The 27,023-nt window shown below is 41.1% G+C and overlaps 1 protein-coding gene across 1 annotated transcript; it reads right to left on the reverse strand.

Moving 5' to 3' along the window:
* Positions 1-165: 165 nt before the first annotated feature.
* On the reverse strand, positions 166-26,170 carry LOC107387973 (integrin alpha-M). The gene is made up of 30 exons (XM_015963277.3): positions 26,011-26,170; positions 24,978-25,080; positions 24,708-24,805; positions 21,994-22,067; positions 21,785-21,899; positions 21,512-21,639; positions 21,181-21,323; positions 13,655-13,805; positions 13,128-13,278; positions 12,747-12,820; positions 12,541-12,664; positions 12,182-12,318; positions 11,919-12,059; positions 11,605-11,826; positions 10,756-10,889; positions 10,480-10,622; positions 10,243-10,397; positions 10,033-10,158; positions 9,805-9,878; positions 8,189-8,330; positions 8,005-8,103; positions 7,835-7,914; positions 7,647-7,733; positions 7,489-7,558; positions 2,019-2,117; positions 1,836-1,916; positions 1,640-1,750; positions 1,448-1,561; positions 1,268-1,378; positions 166-1,101 (listed from the first exon to the last, which is right to left on the reverse strand). Exons 1-30 carry the CDS (start codon positions 26,054-26,056, stop codon positions 1,003-1,005), a joined length of 3,432 nt encoding a protein of 1,143 aa, XP_015818763.3. The 5' UTR covers positions 26,057-26,170; the 3' UTR covers positions 166-1,002.
* Positions 26,171-27,023: the final 853 nt, after the last annotated feature.

Here is a 27,023-nt window from a genome sequence, read left to right on the forward strand (position 1 = left end):
AGAGCAACCACCCAGTCACCGGCCCAAGCTCCTGTAACTACCAGTGAAACCACTTTGGTTTACACGTGACACAAAAGGACAAAGAACTTCATTCAGTTTTATAAATTTTACTATTGAAGCAATTACTTTCTTTTCTTTAAGCACACTTAATGACCAAAAATGCTGTTTTAAGCATCAGCAGTTTTGCATTATTCTTTGCAAGAGAGGATACAAATGTGCAGTCTTACCATATACACTGAGGCTGTATTTCTATGAGATAAAAAAAAAACACACACTGATATTTACAGGATTGGACATTAAATAATTAAATAAAAACAGAGAAGTCAGTTTTTTACATGTGGACATTGGGATTTTTTTTTCAATAAACTACATGTTTACACTTTGCAATGATGTTCACAATAGACAAGAAACATGTGCATTTGCGAATGTGTGTGTGTGTGTTTGTGTGTTTGCTGTAGTCTTGTAAGGATGTTTCAGTATTCATGAAAATTTTGATATTTTTCTTTTAAATTGTATAAAATGTAATACTCTACTAGAAAATACAGTCTTAGAAACAGAGTTAACTTAAAACAACAAACGAGGAAATAAAACAAAAGGTTTTGCTTTTGGGGGGGGGGGGGTGCATCTAATGCCAAATTTTAAATTAACATAAGCATAAATAATGCCTAACCCTTACTTATATTCTAAAAATTGACATAGTTTGAACTTTATTTCAGATATCTCCTAACGTGAGCCATATATTCACTCGGTATCACCGGAGCTTCCCTAGACAGGAAAGTTCCATTTTTACCAGTGCTTTAATCGCTGCTCCTCCCTCACCACGCCCAATTTCTCTTATCGATGATGAGTGACGGGGGAGTGGTTTCTGAAACACACCTGTTGTTTTTTCTTTATTTCACCATAAAAGCATTAAATGATAGAAAATGGTGAGATATGATGGTTTGTTGTATCGTGTGGTCAGCTGAACAGATGAAAGGGCTTAAGGGAAACTGAGTTCTGATTTTATCCATCTATGGTTTCACCACCAGCAGTTCCTTTATCAGCCTCTGCTTCGACATTGTCAGCAATCATATCCTTGTATTTGCTCTTAAAAAAGCCAGCCTGTAAGAGATAAAGAAAGGGGTTTTAAAACTCTGCTTTACTTTGGTTATATACATTTTTTTAATTAAAAGAAAGGAAAAACTAGTTGTCCTAGTTCCACAAGAAAAATAGATATATTTATTAGTAATGGCCTTAGTCTGTATACCCAAAAGATTCAGTAACTCACCTTATACAGACCGGCGGTAAGCACTGCCAGAAAAGCCAACCCTCCCAGAGATCCTCCAACAATCTCCTTAGTGAAATTAACTTCAGGAAACACTTCTACTTCTGCCTCAATCTAAAAGAAAAAGTAGTATAATTTATGTCAGATCTAATTATTTAATAACAGCTCTTAATGTGCAGTCACCTTGCGGACAGGAGGTGTGTTATTAGAGGCTGTTGAGAAGAAGATGAACTGGTTTGTGTCATACTCTAAACTGGCCGTACTGGTCAGGAGAAATTTGGCAGATGGCAGTCCAATCTGGAAGAAAAGATACATCTTCACATATCTTCTCTAGTCATAACCTGTTATGATTAGCAGCACGTGGAAATCAGTTACCTGCTCTATCCATCCAGAGCTGAGGTTTGCAGAGATGTTGTGTGTCGTCTTTTCGTTCCTTTCCATGAACCTGCTGCATCTGAACACTCTGCACCATGCTACAGAACAGTCCTGAGGCAAACAAATGCAAACCAAACTTTATCTTCTCAAATCAGCATTTCTTGTTGCTTATTTCAACAAAGACGAAAACACTCACCACTACTTTTTTTTCTTTTATTTGTGCAACTACATCTTTAACAACAGGTTCCTCATCTTTGTCTTTCTCACAGTCTGAAAGCTGAAATCAGAGCATGTTCATGTCAGTTTAACCCTCCTTCCATCCACTCCACTGCCACATTTGAGGTTTAATACATGGTTTAACATTTCTATTATATTTTACCTGCAGTTTGTCCACATCCATCCAAATGTCTTTGTCACTGACTTTTATTGGAACTCTGATGACCACAGTAAAATTCAGTGCTCTGATACTATTAGTGACCTGCAAGAATAGGGAGAAACAAATGTTTGTGCACATTCTCGTCTGTTCGGAAGACAAGGAACTTGAAGCTAATAGTGTTCCCACGTATTATTATTTCTACAAATAGGATTGTGGAACAGAATGGTAAAGGTAGAATTTACCGTAATAACAGAAAGTCTCAAAAATGGTTGATATGCAAGTGTGGTTTAACAATACTGAGATTTTTAGAAGTAATCATTGTGTTGTTCTCTGTTCAAAATGACGTTCACAAACAACAAAAGCTTAGGCTGCTGTAGCGTTGTATACAGGAGGATGGGAGATATCTAGCTGGGGCAATACAAAAGGTAAGGTGTTCTAGCAGAGCAACAACCAAACAAATTATTTGACAACAACTTTTATGTACAAAAAATAAATCTCTCTGTGCGTCATCCACTCAGGTTGGTGCTCTACAGCTGGAGGACATTCAGAAAGAGAAGCAGGACAGCTGGAGCACTAAAATGTGGATAAATATTTTAATGGTGCAAATAATAAAAACAAAAGTTTCAACGCCTTGTGTTATCATCAGAGTTTGACGAAAACACAAGGTGTCAAAATGTTAGTTTTTAGTTATTTATATTATGTGACGTGATGAAGGAGCTATTCCACCAAAGGTTATTTTCCCTCTCTCCTCAGATGTCTCTGACACAGAACTAATCTGCATGAGACTGCCTCAAGGTCATACATTTGCTTCTAAAACTGCTCCCTTTCCAGCTCAAGAGAAGAAAGAAGACAAACTCTTACTATTTTTAATAAATCAAAGTGTTGGTCCAATAATAAGATGTGAACCAATCTGTGAAATGACAATGTAATGATTAGTAAGTTTTAATAAGTAATATGACTTTAATCTAGCTGCACTAGACATCCTGATCCACGTAATGTAAGCCACATTGTCATGGTCTGCGTCTGCCCCCTCCTTTTTGTGCCTCCTGGTGTCCTCCATCCCTCTCTAGATTCCCTTTTGTGTCTGATAGCGCCCTCATGTGTCCTTGTCTTCGTCTCAGTTATGTGTCTTATGTTGTAACCTGTAAAATTATTCCTCCCAGGTCCCGTGTCATTTCATTCCTCCCCAGCCCCTCCAGGTCTTCATTCACATTCTGTGTCCTTGTAGCCCCCAGCCTCTCAGTCCCCTGCTCAGTGAGGGTGTGGGTGTGTGTATGCGTGTGTGTGTGTGTGTGTGTGTGTGTGTGTGTGTGTGTGTGTGTGTGTGTGTGTGTGTGTGCATGTGTGCGTGTGTGTGCTTGTCCTGTTTATATTAGTGCATTTGTGTGTGGTGGTGTGTGGGTGTTAGTCCTTCCCGCAGCCTTTAGGTTTAGTTTTTGTGTTTTAGAGTTTTTAGGTTTATTTGGCCCTTCTCAGTTTCTGTTTTCCCATTTTGATAATTATATTCACCTGTCTTCCCTCCAGCCCTCACTCCACACTCCTGCTGCCAATTTCCCTAATTGACTCCTTCCTGTTTATAAGCCTTGTCTTGTCACTCTGTGTTTGTCGGTCCATTGTTGCTGTCAGTGTGTCTGTTGTATTTCTGTCAGCAGTTGTTAGTGCTCTGTCTGAGCTTTGTCTCTTGGTCTTTGTGCTCCTTGTGAGTTTTTGGTCTCCTGTTTTTTTGTGCTTTAAGTGAGCTTTGGGTAACTGTGCTCTGGACTTTTGGACTTTAGGCTCACTGTCTGGATTTATTTTTTGTTTCCTCCACCAAATAAAAGGATTTTTACTTTACACCATCTCCTGCCTGGTGTCATCCTGGGTAATCTGCATTTTGGGTTCTAAACATCCCCACATCGTGACACACATGAAACATTTTATCTTTCTCATCCAATCGGAACCTTCCTTTCTGAAGCGTAGCATAGTCTCTGTGGTGTTTATAAATCTGTCGAACTTTGATTCGACTGTAAATCAAAACATCCAGATTAAAATAAAGTCCCCACGCCATCTTAAGCTTGGTTTATGCTTGACGCATCCACGAGGTTCGCACAGCTCCGTGCGGCAAAATTGCGTCATTTTAACAACCACGCCCCCGCATGGCCCAAAATTTCCGCACCGCGCACCTAGGGGCGACGGTGGCACAGAAGTTAAGTGCTCGCCTCACAATCGGAAGGTTGCAGGTTCGAGACCCACTCAGTCTGTCGCTGTCGTTGTGTTCTTGGGCAAGACACTTAACTCACCTTGCCTGCTGGTGGTGGTCGGAGGGACCGGTGGTGCCAGTACTCGGCAGCCTCGCCTCAGTGCACCCCAGGAAAGCTGTGGCTACATTGTAGCTCATCCCCACCAGCGTGTGAATGTGTATGTGAATGGGTGAATGACTGATTGTGTTGTAAAGCGCCTTGGGGGGTTCCAGGACTCTAGAAGGAGCTATATCAAATACAGGCCATTTACCATTTCACAATTTAGGAAATTTTCTAACCACGCGGACGGTCGGACGCGGAAAAACATGGCGGACTTGCAAGAACTAGTATGGCAGAGGTTCGTAAATACAGACATTTGTATGATTCAGCTCTCAAAGATCACCGTGATCAACATGTTGTTAATAATTCTTGGAGAGAAATAGTTCGCACTGCCGGAAAAGACGAGGACGCTGTTAAAAATGCTGGAATGCCATGTTGTAAACAACAGTAATTTTTACTTCTACTATGGTTTAGTGTTGGATGCATGCCGTAGAGCTCCATGCTGCCCCCTACAGTTTGGGAGAATATTGGCTCACCGCAGAGACAAGCCACATGAACCAGAAACGCTGCAAGTTGTGAATTGCGTTCCATCCGCGAGCCGCATCACCAAGCGGAGAGTAAATGCGTCAAGCATAAACCAAGCCTTTGTTCAGTTCACCCGCATTCTAAGAGAAGTATTGGACCGGCCACCCGGACTTCCTTTTTAAGCAAAGAACCAACAAACTGGATAAAATCTGTTGCACTTTACCAACCAAGCAACGGTTCCTTTCAGAATAAAAGCTGAACTCACTGACCCTCAGGGTCCATCTGACGCTGTCAACCAACTGTCGCTTTTTACCTAGAGACAATCCAAAGACCAGTCTGCCGTACTGCTTACGCTGTTTCATCAGCTCCGGTACCAAAAGGAAGGTCCGAGGACCTGGCATTCTGGATCTGTACGGAGGTCTCATCCTAAGGGTATGTGTGGAGCGACAAAATGGCGTCTTATGTGTTTATGAAACTCCGATCATAGCTTAAGAGCAAAACATCACTTCACACTCAGACTTGCTTCTCCGTATACGAGAGTTCTGATGACAACATCACTCACACATACACCATCCATCTCACGTCTCATTCACACCAATATCCATTCATCACTTAGAGTTTAGAGTTAGTCTTGTTTAAAACGTTTAGAAATAAATCTTCTTAAATGTTTTAAAGGTGACTCTCTCTTCTCTTGTCTCTCAGTTAATATGAAGTGGTTACATAATCCCTGCAATAAAACGTTCCAATCTTCTGGTCAAAATTACCTAAAGGTCCATAATAGGGCCCGACCGATTTATCGGCCGGCCGATAATATCGGCCGATATAGGGGTCATTAACACTATCGCTATCGGCCAAAAAGGCAGCCGATATGGCCGATATTGCGCTACCTATCCAGCAGATGGCGCCAGCTTTATGAACTCATGTTGTGTGGCTCCACTCCTCGGGGGGTGGAGCCACAGTCACAGCACACATGCAGCGGAGCAGCAGCAGAGACGACGGTGATGAGGAAGTAGGAGGTAAATCTTCAGTTTTAAGCATATTTGTTGTGTCAGTGGTAAGTTGAACGGTAAAATAAGCAATGACAAAAGTATGTTTCCCCTCAACATGGTCCCTAAGTTTATTGTGTGCCTCGTGGCCTCGTATTGAAAAGTTAACCTGAAAAAATAAAATAAAATAAAACTGCTGCAGCATTACGCTCTATGCAGAGCTCACACTGCTTCCCCTTTAGTCATGCAGAGCAGTAAGTAAGTAACATTGGCCTTTTTCTGGTAGACATTCTGGGATATTCTCAGACAATTTCTTCCGCTCTTCTTCAGCAGTCTTTTCAAACTCACGCAGTCCACCCGCGGCTTGCAAAAAAAAGAGTGCAGACGCTGATGATCGCTGCACGGCGCGGGCTGGAGCGCTGGCGCGCAGCGCTTTGGTGGCCTATGTGGCCTATAGAATAGGATAAGGGCGACAAATGAAGGCGGTCCCCGTTTCGCGGCGCTTCGGCGGCACACGACCGACGTCGCAGCTGAGGACGGGCGAGGGGGGGTTGGGAACAAAGCAATGAAAAGCTGTGCAGGGAGTCCCCCCTCCTCCCCCTAGCTGTGAGAGGAGTAGGGGCGGTAATACGAGAAATTCCTCTCTACAATAGAATAAATCTATTGTATTTTTCAGCCTTATATTTTACATAAGGCTTTTACATTGCCACATACTAGTCATTTAACGTATCTTATTTTTATTTTCCTAATACTGTCGGCTTTGGAAAGGATCAAAACACAAAAGTGTAAAACTCCACAGACTCAGAAAACAAAAAAACTTGAATGTTGTATTTATACGGACTGAGTTTGTGTGTTCTGTTGTTTTTGAGATTGCAAAATAAATCTTATTTGCATTACTTGGAAACCCTAGTGAGTTATTGAGACAGTTCTTTGGTGTGTAATATAGAAATAAGTTAGCATCAAAAAGGCAGAGAATGAAGGGTTTAATCTTAAGAACATTTGTATTTATTTCTTTTTTTTGTGAGGGAGATTTATCGGCCATTATATCGGCTATCGGCCTTTGTTAAAAGATTTATATCGGTATCGGTCCCAAAAAAAGCATATCGGTCGGGCCCTAGTCCATAAGATTCATTTTCATATTTCCTATGGAATCTCACATCTTATGGTTCATTAAATAGATGTAAATTAAATCATTACAATTAGTTTGAGTGCTGTAGCTCTCCAACCTTTCAGCACATGGGGTTAAACAGCAAAAACAGCACAATGACCTTCACAATCTTAACTATCTTCTGAATGGCCCTTCAAAATAAACTATGAGAACTGAGTCCTTGTAGAGAACCATTCATTTTGACTTTTAGTTACTAGATGATGATCCCCCCCCCACCCACCCACCCACCCACCCAACCCCAGTCTGTAACATAGCTATCAAAGACACACACACACACACACACACACACAAACTTGCAGATCACATGGCTTCACTTTGAAGTAAATGGCTCCATGAGTCCAAACACTATTTGTCAATATTTCTTAATTACTGTATTTTGTTTTTTGTCAAACTGTTTAATTGTCTCCAATTTACCTTTTAATGCAATACTGTTTAGGTCAAAAAATGTGGTCAAATCATAAAACAGAAAAAGTTGAATTTCTTTGGGCTCTAAATGAGATTATGTAACACTTTACCTTTATTAATTGCTGGAATGGCATCTTCAGATTATTCCTTCCAAAAGTGAAATTGTTATAGCTGAGGGAGCTGAACAGACATTGTAAATGTGTAATTTGAATTCACAAATATTCAATTATTACTTAAAATATTTTGTTTGAGTTAAGAGAAAACCAACCTTTCAATGGTAATGAAAATGCTATATTTCACATCAATCTCTTTCTTTTTGTAGAGGACACTGGAACTCAAGTGTTGCTTATTATCACTAAAGAGAGATGAAAATAGTTATGAAATAATATATATAGTATACTATAGTAGCCACTTTAATAGCATAAAACAACAGAATCTGTGACTGCTAAACTCTACCTTGTAGCATTTGCAGTGACAAAAATCCTCCTGTCAAGTGTTCTGGTGGGATTGAACCCATAGGAAACAATGAAGATCGCCTAAAATGAAACAAAAGGGAAGGATGAGACAACTTCCTGTTAGACTCACCATCTGAGCAGCAGTGAGAAGCAGCAGCGTAACAAACTAACCTTAGAGTTACTTTTGAAAATAGGTTTGTCAACACTGCAGTCTGTCTTTCCTCTTGCAACGCCATCTTCACTGTCCAGGGAGTTACACTCAATTCTTCCCTGTTTTAAAGACAAAACATCTGAGTGACCTGCTGGAGCCTCTGATCAGAGATGAACTCAACCAGACTTGGAGCAGATTCCTCACTTGTAGAGATGTAAACTTCCTGTAGGAGAGTCCCACTGGGTATGTGAGAATGATGTGGTTGTTGTAAGAGTTTTCCCCGCTGTTGTCCACCGAGACGGTCACATTTAAAAGCTCATCTATGCCAACTTTAACCTCTGAGGATCTGAAAAATAAAATAGTTATGACAGGATGCCATTTTTGAATATCTGCTTTGAATATTATCCTCCCTGACCTCCTAATCAAAAGGTTGCTGGCTTTGGGACAACCCTCAACTATTTGCAGATGGTTAAAGAACTGAACTTGTTCACAATTTGTCTGCATCAGCAACAATTTCTCCTTCACCATCTGTTTCAGAAGTGGCATCCCACAAGGATTCATGCTTGGCTTCCTCTATTTAAACACTCATTACTATTTTCTGGGATTTTCAGAGAATTATATTACAAAGTTTGTGGCACTCATTTCCAGAGAAGCGGAGTTTACTGACTGAAACAAGGTGTAAACTTTGTTATACTCACCAAGTCAAACAACATTTTGACTTGGTGAGTAAAAACAAAATAAATTGTGATAGACTTCCCTGAACAGAACAAACCAGCAACTTTTCTACATCTTCAAACAATGGGTGAAGAGAGTGGCTCACATAGATTCTTGGCAAATCATATTAGCCACACACTCATGTGGTCTATAAACACTTCTGACAGCTCTAAAAGGCAGGGTAGCAGCAGAAGTGTGTGTGTGTGTTTGTGTGTGTTCTTGTCCTTACTACCTACTGAGGACCAGCATGTGCTTTTAACCAATAGAATGAGGACATTTTTGCGATCCTCAATTTTTAAACATGCTTACTAGTTGGTTTAAGAGGTATGGTGTAAATTAAGTTTTAGTTAAGGTTATGTCTGAGGCTTTATGCCTCTGGTAGGGTCACCCATGGCAAACAGGTCCTAGGTGAGGGATCAGACAAAGAGCAGCCCGATGACCTCTTATGATGATTACTTCAATTGGAAACAGTGTTCTCTCGCCTGGACATGGGTTATTGGGCCCCCCACTTTGGAGCCAGGCCTGGAACAACAGAAGTTGGTCCACGACGGATCATTTTGTTCTTATATCAGCCAATAAGTTATTCATTTTTATTTCCTGTTTTTATTTCATTCCGTTCCTGTCAGTTTCTGCTTGATCTATCAGAATTTGGTTTCAAAATGGTTATTTTTGAATCATTCACACTATTTTCTGCAAGTTAAATGTCACATTTGTTCACCTGAACTTTCATACATCAGTAAAAGAATGTTGTCAATGCTGAGAAATCACAGGAAATGCGTGAAGAATTGGCTGTCCCAGCTGCCATCAGAGTGAACCGGCCCGGCCCACATTGGGTAAACGGCCCACCGGGACTTGATGTCAGTAGAGTTTCACTATTAGGTCTGCTTGCATTGATGTCTATGATCCAGCAGGTGTCAGTAGACCAATAGAGTGACAGTGTAAACACAGTATAATACAGTTTGGGTAATGAGCAGAAGCCTCATCTACCCATCACCATTAGCCCCTGGTTCATTACTCAATACCTCCTAAATCGTTCCCTAATAACAAAGCATAAACGTGTGCCCCTTATTGTAACGTGTTACAGAAAAGTGTTGCTCAAGCCTCACCTGGTGAAGTCAAAATCCACTTTCAGGTCATCTTCACACACATTGTCAACACCACAGCTGATCTCAAACCCAATCTGTGGAAGACATTATGTTTAGCACACTTAATTAAATGAGATTGTTTAAGTTCAGGATTATTGTCAGTGTACTGCTGAACTCTCCAAATCCAAAGGTAAACCTTTGTAAAGAGCGTGTGAATCAGCTGGTAGAGTACGGTTAGAAGTTACTCACAGGATGAAGCGTTGTTGTTTTAGCCTGCTGGTAGAGACTTGGCCTGAGATTTGTTCTTGAGGGAGAACCATGAAAGCTGAATCTGAGTTCATTTTGAAGTGGATTGAGAGCATCTTCTGGACAGGACTGAAAGAGGGTGGAAAGAAAAAATGTTGAATATAAAAGCACCTGCTAGTTGCATCAGATTGTTTTGTAGGTTTTCAGCTTCACCTCAATAAAGAAATCCACATTGTTGCAATTTTGTTGATTTAGCTTAACAACAACAGATTGAGTTTGGTCTCTCTGTTTCTGCTTGATGTAAGCTCGGTTGTTGGGAGTTTTGCGAGTCGCATCCAGAGTTAAAGTGTAATTAATCTGTGCTTCAGCTGAAATGGACGAGTGATTTGATTTTAGATCAAATGCACACAAGCAGACGTAAAAAGTTGTGCTTTCTGAAGAAGGAGTAACCTGTTTCAACTTTAGAGAGACTTCTCATGAGAAAGCAGATTCTCGCTGTATTTTTCAGTGGTTTTGAGCAGTCTGTGTTTTGAGTTGGGATTTCATTTGGAACGAATGACACAGTAGCATCCACCATCACAATGGGTCTGGATCTATAAAGGAACATAGTGTCAAAAATCAAACCATCAGTTTTTGTTTCTTTGGAAATAAAAATCTAACAAAACACCAAAGTGATAATTGGTGTTTCATGTATGAAAGTCAGTATTAATGTATGCCCAGACTTACCTGAGTAAGACGACTGTCCCCTTTGAACCTACAGCTAAGTCAGGCAGACTGTCACCACTCTGATCATAAGACCATGGACTGATGGACACACCAAAGAACTTTAGTCCTGACTTCACTTCAGAGGCTGCAATTCTCTGCAATGAGATTTCTGCTCCTTAGAACACTGTTTTAGCTGAATCCATGTAAAACTATGAAATATAGTAAATTCCTTTTAACTGAAAACATGTTTTATATTCTATTGTCTTCAAAAAACACCCTTTGCTCTGATTACTGCTTTGCACACTCTTGGCATTCTCTTGATGAGCTCCACGAGGTAGTCCTTCAAGACTGTTGGAAAAATGCCAAAAGTCTGCAAAGCAAAGGGTGTTTTATTTTATTTTTTTGTTGAAGAAAATATATACTAAAACATGTTTTCAATTATTTCACACTTTTTGGTTAAGTGCATAACTTCACATGTGTTTATTCATAGTTTTGATGCCTTCAGTGAGACTCTACCAATGGTCACGAAAAGTAAGACAACACATTGAATGAGAAGGTGTGTCCAAACATTTGGCCTGTACTGTAGTTTCTGCATGTTCTTTGTTAATTGAGACTTCCTTACGTTCCTGTGGTCTGATCAGCCACTATTGGAGCTGTTTTTCATGCGTCAGATGGTCTAATCTAAGTCATGCCCTAATTTAGGGTTCCCTTGGTTACAGTTTCAGTTAGAGCATGTTATGTTACTCTTAGTATACATTGGAACCCTCTTTTGAGAAAGTGAGGTAAATACATGAAGACATGTCAAGAAAGCCAACAGTGGTCTCCTAGCTTGCTTGTGCAAGTCCTTGACTGTTGTTGTTATTTACTCACCTGTGAGTAGGTAGGATTGATCCCGTCACCTCCTTCTCCATTGAATATGTAGATGCTACCTTGGCCTTCATTCTCCAGAGGAGCTCCAACTACCAGATCATTGAAGCCATCTCCATTCAGATCCGGCAGAACAGCAAGAGAAGACCCAAACCTTCCTTTGGGGATTGGATCCCCTCTCAGTATTATTAGTTGTGATGGAGAATCGAAGAGGCAGTCGACATTCTGGTGAAGATGAAACAGAAAGTTATTAATTGCTTTATAAAAAGAGTAACTACACCTTTATTAAACTTGCATTTGTTAAAGCCTTCACTTGCCGAAAAACTTAATGTGCACACATAAACCCGTCCATGTCTATTGTTGTCCTTGTGCATCGGAGCAGAAATGAGGACCAGATCAGTGTAGCTGTCGGAATTCACATCCATAGCACAAACCTCTGCCCCAAAATATTCACCAGTCTGGAAAAGTTGTGGGTTTTGTTTTTCAGAGACAATTATTAAAGAGGGACAAAAAATAGCTTCTTAAAGAACATTATTCACATTTATATTTTCTTTGATCCACTGATTGGTTATCAACCTACCTGCTGTTGATAGGGGTCAATTTGTTTTAGAGGTTTTTCTTCTAAAACAGTGATCACAAGTCCTCTGTGTTTGTATCGTGGAGCGCCAAGAATTGTCAAAGTGCCAAGTAGAGTTTTAGCCACTGCCATGGAATAACCTGGAATTTTGTGGTCAAGAAGACAAAGCCATCAATGAAATGTTGAATTCTGTCTGTGTCTAAAGCTTTTAATTACGCCTGGAAAATCACACAATATGTGATTGCTAAACAGAACAACATACCTTCTTTTGACTCAACGACAAATAGTTTTAGCATAATAGCGTTAGAGCTGTGCTTATACATATTTCTGTTTGCTACATTACTTTATTGACACAGTCTTACCAAGATAACTGCTGGGCTCAATAGATTGTGGTTCATATGAACCTGTAAGTGCAGCATTCTGAAGTGAGTATTTCCTGTAGCCTCCTCTCCACTGGTTAGCACCAACAATAGACATCTGAACTCCCTGTCATGCAGACAGGTAGTACAAACATCTAAATGCACACACAAATTGTGATGTTTAACCTTGCAAAGCTATAATTATTTACTTCAGGTGTCAAAGTAGCTCTGAACCCCTCTTGAGACATCTCCAGTTTTAGTGACTCTCCACTGGCTTTAGATCCTGTTAGGTAAAAAAGAGAAGAGACTTTAGTTTTGTAGATTTTCTTAATGCTAGAGTTTGATGTGTGTGTGTGTGCGTGCGTGTGTGTGTGTGTGTGTGTGTGCGTGTGCGTGCGTGCGTGCGTGTGTGTGTGTGTGTGCATGCGTATGTGCATGCGTGCGTGCGTGCGTGCGCGCGTGTGTGTGTGTTTAACCATAGTCACTATGGGTCAGACTTGCTTTCTAGATAGAAATTCAGACAATGCAGGAACATTTCTCCAATCTGAAAATGAACTGATTTGAATCTTGTTTTGTAAAAAGAACAATACCTTCAATGGAAAATATTTTGTCCTGCAAATTCTTCTGTATTTTGTCAAGAGCACCAAAACTTTCCACTTGAAACACAAAGTTCTCAGAAGGACGAGATGCGATCATATTCAACTCCGCTTTTGCTTTTTGACTTGAAAATGCTGCTCCCACCTAGAAATCCAGATAAAATGTTAGCAAAGGTATTATATGCTTCAGTTCCTCAAATAAAAACTGGAATATTATGATATTATAGTTATTTAAGTACTGGCTCATCTCGTGTTTTAATTTTTTTTCCTTCAAATTAAACTTTTTACATTCATTTACATAGCACCTTTTAATCTTGTTTCACAAAAAATATTTCACTACAAAATGTCTTGGATTTGAATTAAAATGCTGAAAGGTTACTTAAAATAGCTGGTCAATCCTATCGTACTGTATTATTTTGTTATGTGAGATCATTTTTTATAAAGTCAAAAGTCCATTTAAAGTAATTAATAAAAATTTCTAATCAGTTTGTCTTTCCAGAAGATAAAAATGGTATATATACCCCGATTGCAAATCGTGCAATATTGTTCTGGTTAGCTAACTGAATTGCATCTGGTAAATTGTATTGGTCCTGAGATTCTCCATCTGTGATGACAATCAAAATCTTTTTCACATTTGACCTGGCCCCTTTGAATGGCGAGAAGACATCATTCCTGTCAAGAAAAAGAATTGTAACAGGGATTGGATATTTAACATGACATTCACTTCAAGAAATGCAGAAAAAATGTTTACAACATACTAAATAGTTTATTTGAATGTTTAAAGAACAAGAAACAAACCCGCTGATTGTGCTGGAAGTCTTTTTGTATTTTTTCTCTTGAATAAATAAGTAAAACCAGGTTCTGTTTAAATTAAGTTGATGGTATTGTTCTTTTTTCTTCACAAGATCATGTAACCATCAGTCGGTATCAGTGATCAGCCCTCTTGCTGATCAGTATTGGTGATTAGTAAAAAAAAAACCTGATAGGAGCATCCCTAATGGGCGGAGGGAAATTACAAAGCAGTGAAGACAACATTTCCCCTCCTGGGCTGGTCAGGGGGAGGTGGCTCTAGAGTCTTATAATGGGTGAGTGTGTGAAAAGCATCTTTATTTATCATAGCCATAAAAGTCTAATGATTAATGACCCTCACTTGTATAGCACCTTTCTGAGTCAGAGGACTCCAAGTAGTGACCGAAAAAATGATATTGCGGATAAAAGCGGCCAAAATTAGTATTCTCCGCAGAGGGGCTGGACTCGCCCTTAGAGATAGGGTGAGAAACTCGATCATCCGTGAGGGGCTGAGAGTTGACCCGATGCTCCTCCACATCGAGAGGACCCAGTTGAGGCTTGGGCATCTGGTAAGGATGCCTCCTGGATGCCTCCCTGGTGAAGTTTTCTGGGCAAGTCCAACCAGGAGAAGACCTAAGGGAAGACCCAAGATACGTTGGAGGGATCATGTCTCTCAGCCAGGGAACGCCTTGCGATCCCCCAGAAGAGCTGGCCCAAGTGACTAGGGAAGGGGAAGTCTTGGCCTCTCGGTTTAGGCTGCTGCCAGGATCAAACCTACAACATTCCGATTGTCTGGACAACTCGCTCACCTCCTGAGCTACTGCTGCCTTTCTTAACGTCGCATTGCACTACGTCATAACCACAAACCAGTCTTGCACAAATGTTTTTTGTCATAAAGTGCTGTAACTTCTCCAGCTGACATAAATCACTGTGAACACAACGCCAGGTTCCATATGATAGACTCCATGGTGTGGAAAAATGTTTTTCCCCTTTCCTGATTTCTTTTTTTTTTCACATATAAATATTTCTGATCGTTAACCCAATTTAAATATTTGACAAAGGTAAGACAAGTAAGCAAAAACAATTTTAACTTTTTTCTGTCAACTCTGACTGAGCGGTGTGTCTGTGTGTACGCACTTGTGTAGCTGTAGCTTCTTACTGCATCTAACGGGTAGAATGTTTTCTTTCTGAGCACAAATGAGGTCTATTTTATTGGTTTGAATATTTTTTCTTTGAAAACTTACATTTTCATTGATATGTTTTGTATGTTTGGTATGTAGGTGAGGGATCAGACAAAGAGCAGCCCGAAGACTTCTTATGATGAATTATATAAATGGAAATCATGTTCCCTCACCCGGACGTGGGTCACCGGGGCCCCCCTCTGAAGAAGAAGAAGAAAATATCATTTCTATAGCGCCTCTCAAGATAAAAATCACGAGGCGCTCTGGAGCTAGGCCTGGAGGTGGGGCACGTTGGCGAGCGCCTGGTGGCTGGGCTTTCACCCATGGAGCCTGATCGTGCACAGCCCGAAGAGAAAACATGGGTCCCCATTCCCATGGGCTCACCACTCATGGGAGGGGCCAAAGGGGTCGGGTGCAGTGTGTGACTGGTGGTAGTCGAGGGCGGGGACCTTGGCGATCTGATCCTCAGCTACAGAAGCTGGCTCTAAGCACATGGAATGTCACCTCTCTGGTGGGGAAGGAGCTTGTGCTGGTGTGTGAGGTTGAGAGGTTCGGACTAGATATAGTCGGACTCACCTCAAGGCATGGCTCTGGAACCAGTTTCCTTGAGAGGGGTTGGACTTTTTAACCCCCCTGTGGAGTTGCTCCCACTGAGAGGCGCCGAGCAGGGGTGGGCATACTAGTTGCCCCCCATCTTGGTGCCTGTACCCCAGTGAATGAGAGGGTAGCCTCCCTCCGCCTACGTGTGGGGGAACGGGTTCTGACTGTGGTCTGTGCCCACCCTTTTTGGAGACCTTGGAGGGGGTGCTGGAAAGCGCTCTTTCCGGTGACTCTCTTGTTCTGCTGGGAGACTTTAACGCTCACGTGGGCAACGACAGTGAGACCAGGGGTGGGTGAGATCCGCCCGGGATTCCTTAAGGATCTGGATGTTGTGGGGCTGTGTTGGCTGACGCGGCTCTGCAATATCGCGTGGAAATCGGGGGCAGTCCCACTGGACTGGCAAGCCAGGGTGGTGATCACACTCCTGAGCCTTCCTGGTAAGGTCTATTCAGGGGTTCTGGGGAGGAGGGTCCGTTGGATTGTTGAACCTCTGATTCAGGAGGAGCAATGTGGTTTTCGTCCTGGCCGTGGAACACTGGACCAGCTCTATACCCTTAAGGGGATCCTGGAGGGTGCGTGGGAATTTGCCCAACCAGTCTACATGTGTTTTGTGGATTTGGAAAAGGCGTTTGACCGCGTCCCTCGGGGAGCCCTGAGGGGGGTACTCCAGAAGTATGGGGTACCAGGCCCTCTGATACGGGCTGTTAGGTCCCTGTATGACCGGTGTCAGAGCTTGGTTCGCATTGCCGGTAGTAAGTCGGGCTCATTCCCAGTGAGAGTTGGACTCTCTGTGCCCTTTGTCACAGATTCTGTTCATAACCTTTATGGACAGGATTTCTAGGCACCACCAAGGTGTGGAGGGCATCCATTTTGGTGGCCTGAGGATCAGGTCTCTGCTTTTTGCAGATGATGTGGTCCTGTTGGCTTCATCAGAACGTGATCTTCAGCTTTCGCTGGAGCGGTTTGAAGCCGAGTGTGAAGCAGCGGGGATGAGAATCAGCTCCTCTAAATCTGAGACCATGGTCTTGATTCAGAAAAGGGTAGAATGCCTTCTCCAGGTCAGGGATGAGGTCCTGCCCCAAGTGGAGGAGTTTAAGTATCTCGGAGTCTTGTTCACGAATGAAGGAAAACTGGAGCGTGAGATCGATAGGCGGATTTGTGCTGTATCTGCAGTGATGAGGGCATTGTACCGGCCTGTCGTGGTGAAGAGAGAGCTGAGTCAGAAGGCGAAGCTCTCGATTTACCAGTCGATCTATGTTCCTACCCTCACCTATGGTCACGAGCTTTGGGTAGTGACCGAAAGAACGAGATTGCGGATACAAGCAGCCGAAATGAGTTTTCTCCGAAGAGTGGCTGGGCTCTCCCTTAGAGATAGGGTGAGAAGCTTCATCATTCGGGAGGGGCTCGGAGTAGACCCGCTACTCTTCCACATCGAGAGGAGCCAGTTGAGGTGGCTCGGGTATCTGTTTAGGGTGCCTCTTGGACGCCTCCCTGGTGAGGTTTTCCTGGCACGTCCAACCGGAAGGAGACCTAAAGGTAGACCCAGGACACGTGGAGAGACTATGTCTCTCACCTGGCCAGGGAACGTCTTGGGATTCCTCCAGAGGAGCTGGCCCAAGTGGCTGGGGAGAGGGAAGACTGGGCCTCTTGCCTTAGGCTACTGCCCCCGCAACCCGACTCCAGATAAGCGGATGTATGTATGGATGGATGTATGTATGTATGGATGGATGGATGGATGGATGGATGGATGTTTGCGATTACTCACACCTTTGTTTCCACTCAAATACACACACATGTACATACAACAATCATCAGTACATACCTGATCTACACACATTACATCTACATGAGCTTAAACACTCCCTTCAAGAAGGATCTGAATCATTCTGTCTACCATAATTATTATTTATATAATTTATTCTTCAATTGTTCCCTAATAGCAATTTCTGTATATCTTTTGAAGCAGTTTATTGCGACTACTTTGAGTTTGTTACTGAGACCATTCCACAGAGTTACCCTACAAACAGACACAAAGACAAATTATTTGGTAGTGTTTTGTTTTTTACCTTAAACAGAAATTGAGCTGTTTTAATTTTAACCACATCTTCAAGTTTCAGTATTTTGGATTTTAGGAACAGCAGGTTTGGTATATATTTAATAACATGAATCTTTTTCCCCAAATCTTATTTATACTTATCTGCTGCAGGGTAACTTTATATTTCCCCATTTGTCTACACAGTAATACATATGTGGCATCATATCTTTTAGTACATCAAGTGTTTTGTTTTGGTAGAAATCTGGTTTCCATAATATTCCAACACTCCTTGATATTTATAATACACATAATCAATATGAAGCTACTGGTAAATCTTCTGGTCTAGTATGACTCCTAAAAACATGATATTATAATGTACCAATTACCAGTAGTAAATCTGTGCTAATACTGTGTTTTCCCAATATTGTCAGTTTTTCTCTTGGTCATATTCAAGGATGACTTGTTTAAATCAAAACACTTTTAAATTTTGCATCTCAATCAAAACCATTTTCAAGATCTGATGTAAGTCTGTTCTGGAGAAGAGGGGTTTTAATTATCAGCAAAAATAACAAATTTTTGTTTGTCTGATACTCGGATGTCATTAATATATAAAATGAACAGCTTAGAGCAAATGGCTAATGGGTGAGGATTTTAGTTTAAAATAAACTTCTATTGTTAATCCAAAACAATTAAAAGTTAAATTACCTGTATTTGATATACAATTGGAAAGTATTCAGACCCCCGTCAAATTTTCACTCATTGTTTTATTGCAGCTATTAAATTAAATCAATTTAATTCATTTTTACCCATTCATGTACACACAGCACCCCATACTGACAGAAAACAGATTTTTTTAAATTCATGCAGATTTATTAAAGAAAAACTTAAATATCACATGGTCCTAAGTATTCAGACCCTTTGCTGAGTATTTAGTAGAACATCCTTTTGAGCTAAAACAGCCAAGAGTCCTCTTGGTAAAGATGCAACAAGTTTCTTGCACCTGGATTTGGGATCCTCTGCCATTCCTCCTTGCAGATTCTGTCAGGTTGGATGGTGAACATTGGTGGACAGCCATGTTTCGGTCTCTCCAGAGATGTTCGGTTGGGTTTACATCAGGGCTCTGGCTGGGCCATTCAAGAACAGTCACAGAGTTCCTGTGAAGCCAATCCGTTGTTATTTTAGCTTCAGCCCAGTCTGAGGCCCTGAGCATTCTGGAGAAGGTTCTTGTCCAGTATATCCCTGTACTTGGTTGCGTTCATCCTTCCCTCAATTGCAACCAGTCGTCCTGTTCCTGCAGCTGAAAAACAGCCCCACAGCATGACGCTGCCACCGTCATGCTTCACTGTGGTGGACTGTATTGGACAAGTGATGAGCAGTGCCTGGTTTTCTCCACACATACGGCTGAGAATTAAGGACAAAAAGTTCTATCTTGGTCACACCAGACCAGAGAATCTTATTTCTCACCATCTCTGGGTCCTTCAGGTGTCTTTTAGCAAACTCCATGTGGGCTTTCATGTGTCTTGCACTGAGGAGAGGCTTCCGACGGGTCACTCTGCCATAAAGCCCTGACTGGTGGAGGACTGCAGTGATGGTTGACTTTCTACAACGTTCTCCCATCTCCTGACAGCATCTCTGGAGCTCAGCCACAGTGATCTTTTTGTTCTTTACCTCTCTCACCAAGGCTTTTCTCTCCCATTAGCTCAGTTTGGCCAGACAGCCTGCTCTAGGAAGAGTTATGGTCATCCCAAACATCTTCCATTTAAGGATTATGGAGGCCGCTGTGCTCTTAGGAACCTTAAGTGCTGCAGATATGTGCCACAATTCTGTCTCTGAGCTCTTCAGGTGGTTCCTTTGACCTCATGGTTCTCATTTGCTCTGACATGCATGGTGAGCTGTAATGTCTTATATGGACAGGTGTAGCTTTCAAGTCCAATCAGTATAATCAAGCTGGACTCCAATGAAGGTGTAGGGCCATCTCAAGGATGATCAGAAGAAATTAAAGTACCTGAGTTAAATATATGAGTGTCACAGCAAAGGGTCTGAATACGTAGGACCATGTGATATTTCAGTTTGTCTTTTTTAATAAATCTGCAGAAATTTGAAACATTCTGTGTTTTTCTGTCAATATGGGGTGCTTTGTGTACATTATTGAGGACATTTTTTTATTTAATTGATTTTAGCAAACGGCTGCAACATTACAAACAGTGAAAAGTTGACGAGGGTCTGAAAACTTTCTGTACCTGTGACGGCTACCAGCCCTGCAAATGGGATGCAGGAGCCAGGATCACCCAGCCCTGGTGATCAGCCTAACATTGCCCCTCCTCCTCCTCTCTTCCAGGCTGCTGAGGAGCACAGCTGAGCTGAATCCTGCTGATGACCCACACCTGGGATAAAAAGGCTGTGCCTTCAGCAGTCTGGGAGGCAGCAGTGCAGGGTTTCTGGTGTCCTCCAGGTGTCATTTTGTTTTCGACCCCTTCGAGTAGAAGAGTTTTAACTTTTATCGTTTTAACTCTGTGTGATCCAGAGGGCTCGTTTTAAAGGTTAACTCTGTGATACAATTTTATTGACTTTGGTTTTAAAACACCTTCTGTTCCAGTAAAACTTTTAACATTTGTCTTAACCAGGTGTTTTTAATGTTAGGTTTTAAAGTTAACTGCTCTTTTAGTGTTAACCTTTTTGAGAGTTTTTGTTTTGCATTATCTTAATAATGCTCGCCATCTGTTTGCACCTGTTTTTAGAACATTTTTATAACATTAGGCCCATTTTAACTCCACTGTTGCATTTCTTATGTTACCCCTCCTTCACATTTTAACACCTCCTGTCAGGGACGTACCTTTACCCCTCCAAGACCATTTTCAACACAGCCATGCACCAACATATTCACACTCAAGAGGTGATGAGCTACATTGTAGCCACAGGTACCCTGGGGCGAACTGACAGAGGTTAGGCTGCAATACACAGGTACTGCCAGTCCCTCCAACCACCTCCAGCAGGTAAGGCAGGCCAAGTGTCATACACAAGAACCCAATAACTGTGACAGACAAAGTTCACACCTGCAACCCTCCGGTTACAGGGTCAACACTGAACTCCTTTGCCAACATCCGCCCTTAGCAGTTAATGTCGATGACATGTTCAGCTGTTCAAAATAAATCTTTAAAATCAAAATTACCCTTGTGATATCTTCAAATCTCACTTAAAAGTACCAGAGAACATTAGACAAACAGAAATAGTGAAAATGCTTTTGTGCCGCTTGTCTTTTTGACCCAGAGGTCGGCTGGGGTTTGGTTTCTTGACCAAGTAGGACACTTACTTGCAGTGGGAAAGCTGGGATCAAACCACCAACTTTGAGTGTCAGGCAAATGGTCTTTCCACTGATCCAGTTACCTCAAATATGAATCAAATGTATATAATACTGTAATGCATTACTATCACAGATACTTACACAACATTCATAATGGCTGCAGCTGTAGCAGTTCCTCTATTTATTTGGTTTATGTTATTGATTTGCTGCTTCCAGTTTGAATCACTTAATGTATTAAAATAGTAATGAGTACTGGTATAGCTGGAAAACTGGGTAATGGCAAACTGCAAAAAAAAAAAAGAAAGAAAAAAGAAAAGGTGTGGAATTTGTTGTTATATTCTAAATAGTCAAAGTGTATTTTTTTGTCAACATTGCTACTTGATCATGCTCATAAAGGGCCATGTTTGGTTAAAAAAAAGTGGAAACATTTCATTTTTCCTGTTAAACTGAATATTATGATGATTAGCTTTACCTGAGTATCTTTTCCCCACAATGCACCGATTAGATTTACAACAAAAGTCTTCATTTTGGTAAAATCTACTGATTGTACACTGCCAGAGCCATCAAGTAAGAAGGCAATGTCAGCCTGGGTTGGACAATCTGTAAAAAATAATTTAGTTAAAATGAGAATCAGTAAATGTCCAAACAGTAACTTAGTCATAACAAATGGATTACTCTTGAATGATGTTATTAGTCTTTGTGAGCGAGATATAGTGAGTGACTGTGGGAACCCTGCTATGTTTACCTGGAACTGAAGATGGGTAAGATCTTCCAAATGCGTCATTTTGGTCAATCTCAAAGCACAAACCGTTGTACATGGTGATACTTTTGCAGTCTTTAGGAATGGTCGGACCACATGCCTGAAAATGGTTATAGGTTGGTTATTTTGATGTTGTAACATTGTATAAGATTCTAATATTTTCCATTGAAAATGCCAGTAGTTCACCAACGCACCAACGTTTTCTGTGTAGCAGGATCACTTCCCATCGCCAAACCAAGGGACATGTTGACATGTTCAGTGTTTTGCACTGTGGAACATTTCAACAATAAAAAAAATACATGCATTGTTTAATTCAAAAATATGTATATATTCATCCACTGGATGTTGTATTTATAAGTATTTGTATTGACTCATAAATGGATTTTCTTGGATTTTCTTCTAAAGCATTTTTCTTCCTGTATGTGTTCTAATTCCATGATAGATGGGATTATTAAAAACTACCTTAAATACAGAAAAACCAGCATTAGTCATCTGTCCTCAGACTACAGCATCACACCTTACTTGTTCTAGTCCTTCTGCTGCACTGGGGTGTAATACATTTTGTGCCACTAGAGGACACGAGTACCGCTATCAAAATGTTTACTGGGAAACCGAAGAAGAAAAAAGGAGCTTGTCACATGACCAAACCAATGTGGTCAAACATGAAACGGTTAGCAAACAGCGAGAGAAAAGTTTATTCTTAGTTATTTCATTCTTGGAACACAATAAGCCTCACATCAAAGCACTGAGCCTGACAGAGCATGGCATATCAAACTGAACCGAGACCAGCAGGTCAGTCGGTCCTACATTTGTCTAGTTAAAAAAAGGTAATTTCAGTTTAATTATTTAGTTCAGTATAAGAAAACATTTTTTTAAACCCTGACCTCTAGAATGCGCTTATAAGCACACAATCACAAGCAGTGCTGTGTGTTTGATGCCAGACGGTCTGGAAATTCTGAGTCTGAGGGACATTTCAGCTGTCGTCACACTCTTTACTTCTTGTTCATAAATGTAACGAGTGTGGGCTAGTTGTGCATCAGAATTATATTAAAAGAGTAGACGGAAAAAGTGTTATTATTTATAGAGCAGGGGCAAATGTTTGTGTGCATCGGGGGGTGTTGGTTGGCTATTAACCGTTAAGGGGCATCTATATATATATATATATATATATATATATATATATATATATATATATATATATATATATAACAATAGAGGACAGCTGTTGTGGTTGATGTGGCAATACCAAGTGATGCGACATCAGGATAAAGGAACACGAGAAACTAGAGAAGTACCAGGACTTCAAAGAAGAACTTGAGAAAGCCTGGAGAGTGAAGACATCGGTGATGCCCATGGTCGTCGGGCACTCGGGGCAGTAACCCCCAAACTGGAGGAGTGGCTAAATCAGATCCCAGGAAGAACATCAGACATCTCACTCCAGAAAAGTGCAGTTCTAGGAACAGCTAAGGTACTGCAGAACCCTCATGCTCCCAAGCCTCTGGTAGAGGACCCGAGCTTGAACGGATGAGACCAGGGTGAGATGGGAATTATTTTAACAGCTGGCAAGGAGGGTGACATGTCTTTCCCAAGGACACAATGACTGAGATAGACTGACATGGGCTCAACCCTGCAAACCCTTGGTTATGGTGCAGGCACTCAAACTCCTCTTTCACCATTGCTAAACAACCCAGTCTCACGGTAGTTCTGTAATCTAATGTTCCGTGCTCATGAACACAAATCCCTAAAATACATCCATCCATCCATCCATTTTCATCCGCTTATCCGGAGTCGGGTCGCGGGGGCAGTAGCCTAAGGCGAGAGGGCCAGACTTCCCTCTCCCCGCCACTTGGGCCACCTCCTCCGGGGGAATCCTAAGGCGTTCCCTGGCCAGGTGAGAGACATAGTCCCTCCACCGTGTCCTGGGCCTACCTTTAGGTCTCCTCCCGGTTGGACGTGCCCGGAAAACCTTACCAGGGAGGCGTCTAGGAGGCTAAAATACAAATAATCATATTTAAATCAGCCTTATAACCAAGTGACTCATCAAAAATAAAGCAAAATTATTTAAATACAGATAAATTTGTGTCAAAAGATTGAGTTAAATGTTAATGGCTGAATAAAAGTAGCGCTGTAGTTCTAAATTGTTTAAAAAAGACGTGCTGAGATGGCGATTTATAGACATATCCAGCCTATCCAGGTGATGGTCAACAGTGTCAAAGGCTGCAGTCAGGTCCAGCAGGACCAGAAAAGAAAACACTCCCCTGCATCACCTTGAGTCAGAAGGTCATTGGAGACCCTAAAAAGAGCTGTTTCAGTATAACGAGCTCTATAGAAACCTGACTGGAAACTATCATCGTCATAGATGTTATGTTCATCAAGAGCAGCTGTGAGCTGTTTAGCCACAACCTTTTCCACGTTTTCCCTACCGACCAAAGCAGACCAATAGGGTTCCAGATTGGTTTTATAACCAGTGCTGGAGTTTTGGAATAAATAAAACCAAAGACATTTCATTTGGTGGTAGAGGTGGTTTAGTGGTAGAGTGTCCACCTGGAGACTGGGAGGTCGTGGGTTCCAATCCACAGTCTGGTCATACCAAAGACTTAAAAAATGGGGCCCAATGCCTCCTCGCTTGGCACCCTGCATTAAGGGCTTTGACTAGGGCACAAACCACCAATCAGTTCCTAAGCATGGCCATGTCTGCAGCTCATCACTCCACAGGGGATGGGTAAAATGTGGAGAACATATTTCACCACAGTGTGAGGATGGGACTTCAAAACTCTAATACTTTAACCAGCTATGTCTAATTAGTGTGATAGTAGCATCCGTTGAAACATTCCTTAGTGTTTAATTGTCTGACTCACATATATTTTGGAAATGTTCTTTGGGTATTGTGAAATTAAACTTTTCCTACCTGTATTCGTCAGACTTCGGCATCTCTCATTGGTGCACTTGAATATCTGTCCCCTAGCAGTGCTTGAAAACTGATTAAGTGGGGCGCTGATGAGTAAACTGTGGAAACGAAACCAGACAGATCTTTGTGAAACATTCATCAGCCCAGAACTGTTTCTTCAATTTAGAGTTCAACAAAGTTCCAAGCTGGATTACAAAACATTACAAACAAGTTGCAGATTCATGGACGCTATCGTCAACGTTCAACAGATTGAAGTTTGGTCTGACTCACTCTGATTGCCGTTGCACCACTTGGTACCCAAAACCAGCAGCGGGTTCGCTCAGGGACTTCCAAGCAGCAGGATCAACATTAAAGCAAAGGGCAGCGTTTAATGCTGAAGATTTGGGGGGGAAATCCAACATTTAATCAACTTTAAAACAAATGATCTGGTTAAGGCAACATTTGTCTTAAACATATCCTCATGATTGTTTTAATTGACACAGTTCAGATTATATGTGTTGGAATTGAGAGGAAATTAAATCCTGCTTAATACCACTAGGGTGAGCTAAAGATCACGTTTTTTTAAAGTCCTCACATAGGAACACTTGCGATATAAAACAAAAGGGAAAAATACATGATAAATATTATAGTTTAGATTTTTTTTCACTCTCTCTGTTAAACAATTACAATCACTTTCATTTATTTTTCCTGTCATTGATAAAAGGAAAAAAGCTCCTTTTGATCAATGCGTGCACACCTGAAAGTGAATTTAACCTACTGGTGTTGAAATTTTAATATTAAACATCTTAGACCCTAACTTAAAGTTGGCCATACAAAATTAACTACTATGATTTTAAATACACTTTGTTATTCTGAGATAACTGAAACTTCTCCTTTTGGTTTCATCACCGGCACACCCTCCTGCTTTAACTCTGTGACCTGACAGAAAACTTCTACATTATCATGATTATTCTTTCTTCAGCGTTACAAAGTAAACATTAAAATAATATAGATCTTCATATTCATAATTACCATTAAGTCACTAATGGAATGTTTAATTCAACCAACAGTGATGAAAACCTCACAGTGGTGACATCAAAGCTGAAATTTAGAAACCAGAATCAGTGAGCTTGGTTTATCTCGACGCTATGCAAAAGAGCGCATTTACTAATTTGTAGTAAAGTGAAGATATTACAGCGGTATTGAACTTTAAATTTGAAATGCTGCAACGATGGCCTGTCCAGAGAATGAAAAGGGTATACTGAAGCCATTATGTTTGAATTTTAATTATAAATATATCAAAATGGGCATAAACTTTTCTTACCTGACAAAAAGAGCAGCATAAAACCGATCCCGTCCATCTTGCTCATCCCAGACGATGTAAAGAAAAATATTTTCGTTTAAACCACAGGAGACACCTCCATCTGTCTTTTGAGTGTGACAAGGAGTAAATGATGGAAGAACGCAGAAATCATGAAGGAACTGCTCTTATATAGGAGGAGTCACATTACTGATACTTTTCATTGCGAAACAAACCATTTTACGGAGTCTGGAGGCTCAAAGGGTTTTTCACATTTCAAGATATTTTTATCTTAGTGTCAAACTGCAAACATTTAATGTAACAACACACTGATGTTCACACGCCAGTGTCCACTTTGTAGTCGGTTTCCGATTGTGAATGTAGAAATGCTCACCAGGCAGTATTCTCTCTTTTGGTAAATATTAGTGACCACATTTCAAAATGGGATAGAGGGACATTTATTATTACATGTGTATGCAACCCATATATTTTAAACTCCAGCTGAAAGTGAATGAATGCAATTTTTGTTAAATGTTGTTTTTCTTAAGAAAACTGTGTGGGTTAGGTTTCTTTGTCAGACGCCACATTCGTTAGTTAGTTCACACAAATAGTGGTGGAAGGGAAACCATGATGAAATAGGATGAATAGTTCTGTCTCACCATTTAAGGTTCGACACATCCTCTAACAAAGGGAACATTTCTCTCTTTTATGGTTGCTTGCTTCCTTAAATTGTCTAACACTGAGTCAGAAATACAAAGTGGGCTAATTTTGTAATAATGAGCCACTGTGTGTTGAAATAGGCCATGCTCACAGCCTTTTGCATTCAAACTTGTTCTTCTAAAGCTCATATAATTGTATCCATGCTGAAAGTAAACAGGCTAAATTGGATTGGCATGGAATGGTGAATGACTTCAGGAGGAGGATACCTCCACACTGGCCCATCTGGATTCTGTGGGAGAAAGTGGAGGTTGTGGACAAATACATCTGCATGCACTTTGACAACAGACTGGACCGTGTCTAGTTCCTGAGGAGGCTTT

This window comes from Nothobranchius furzeri, chromosome 16 (assembly GCF_043380555.1).
Source record: "Nothobranchius furzeri strain GRZ-AD chromosome 16, NfurGRZ-RIMD1, whole genome shotgun sequence".
NCBI lineage: Eukaryota > Metazoa > Chordata > Actinopteri > Cyprinodontiformes > Nothobranchiidae > Nothobranchius > Nothobranchius furzeri.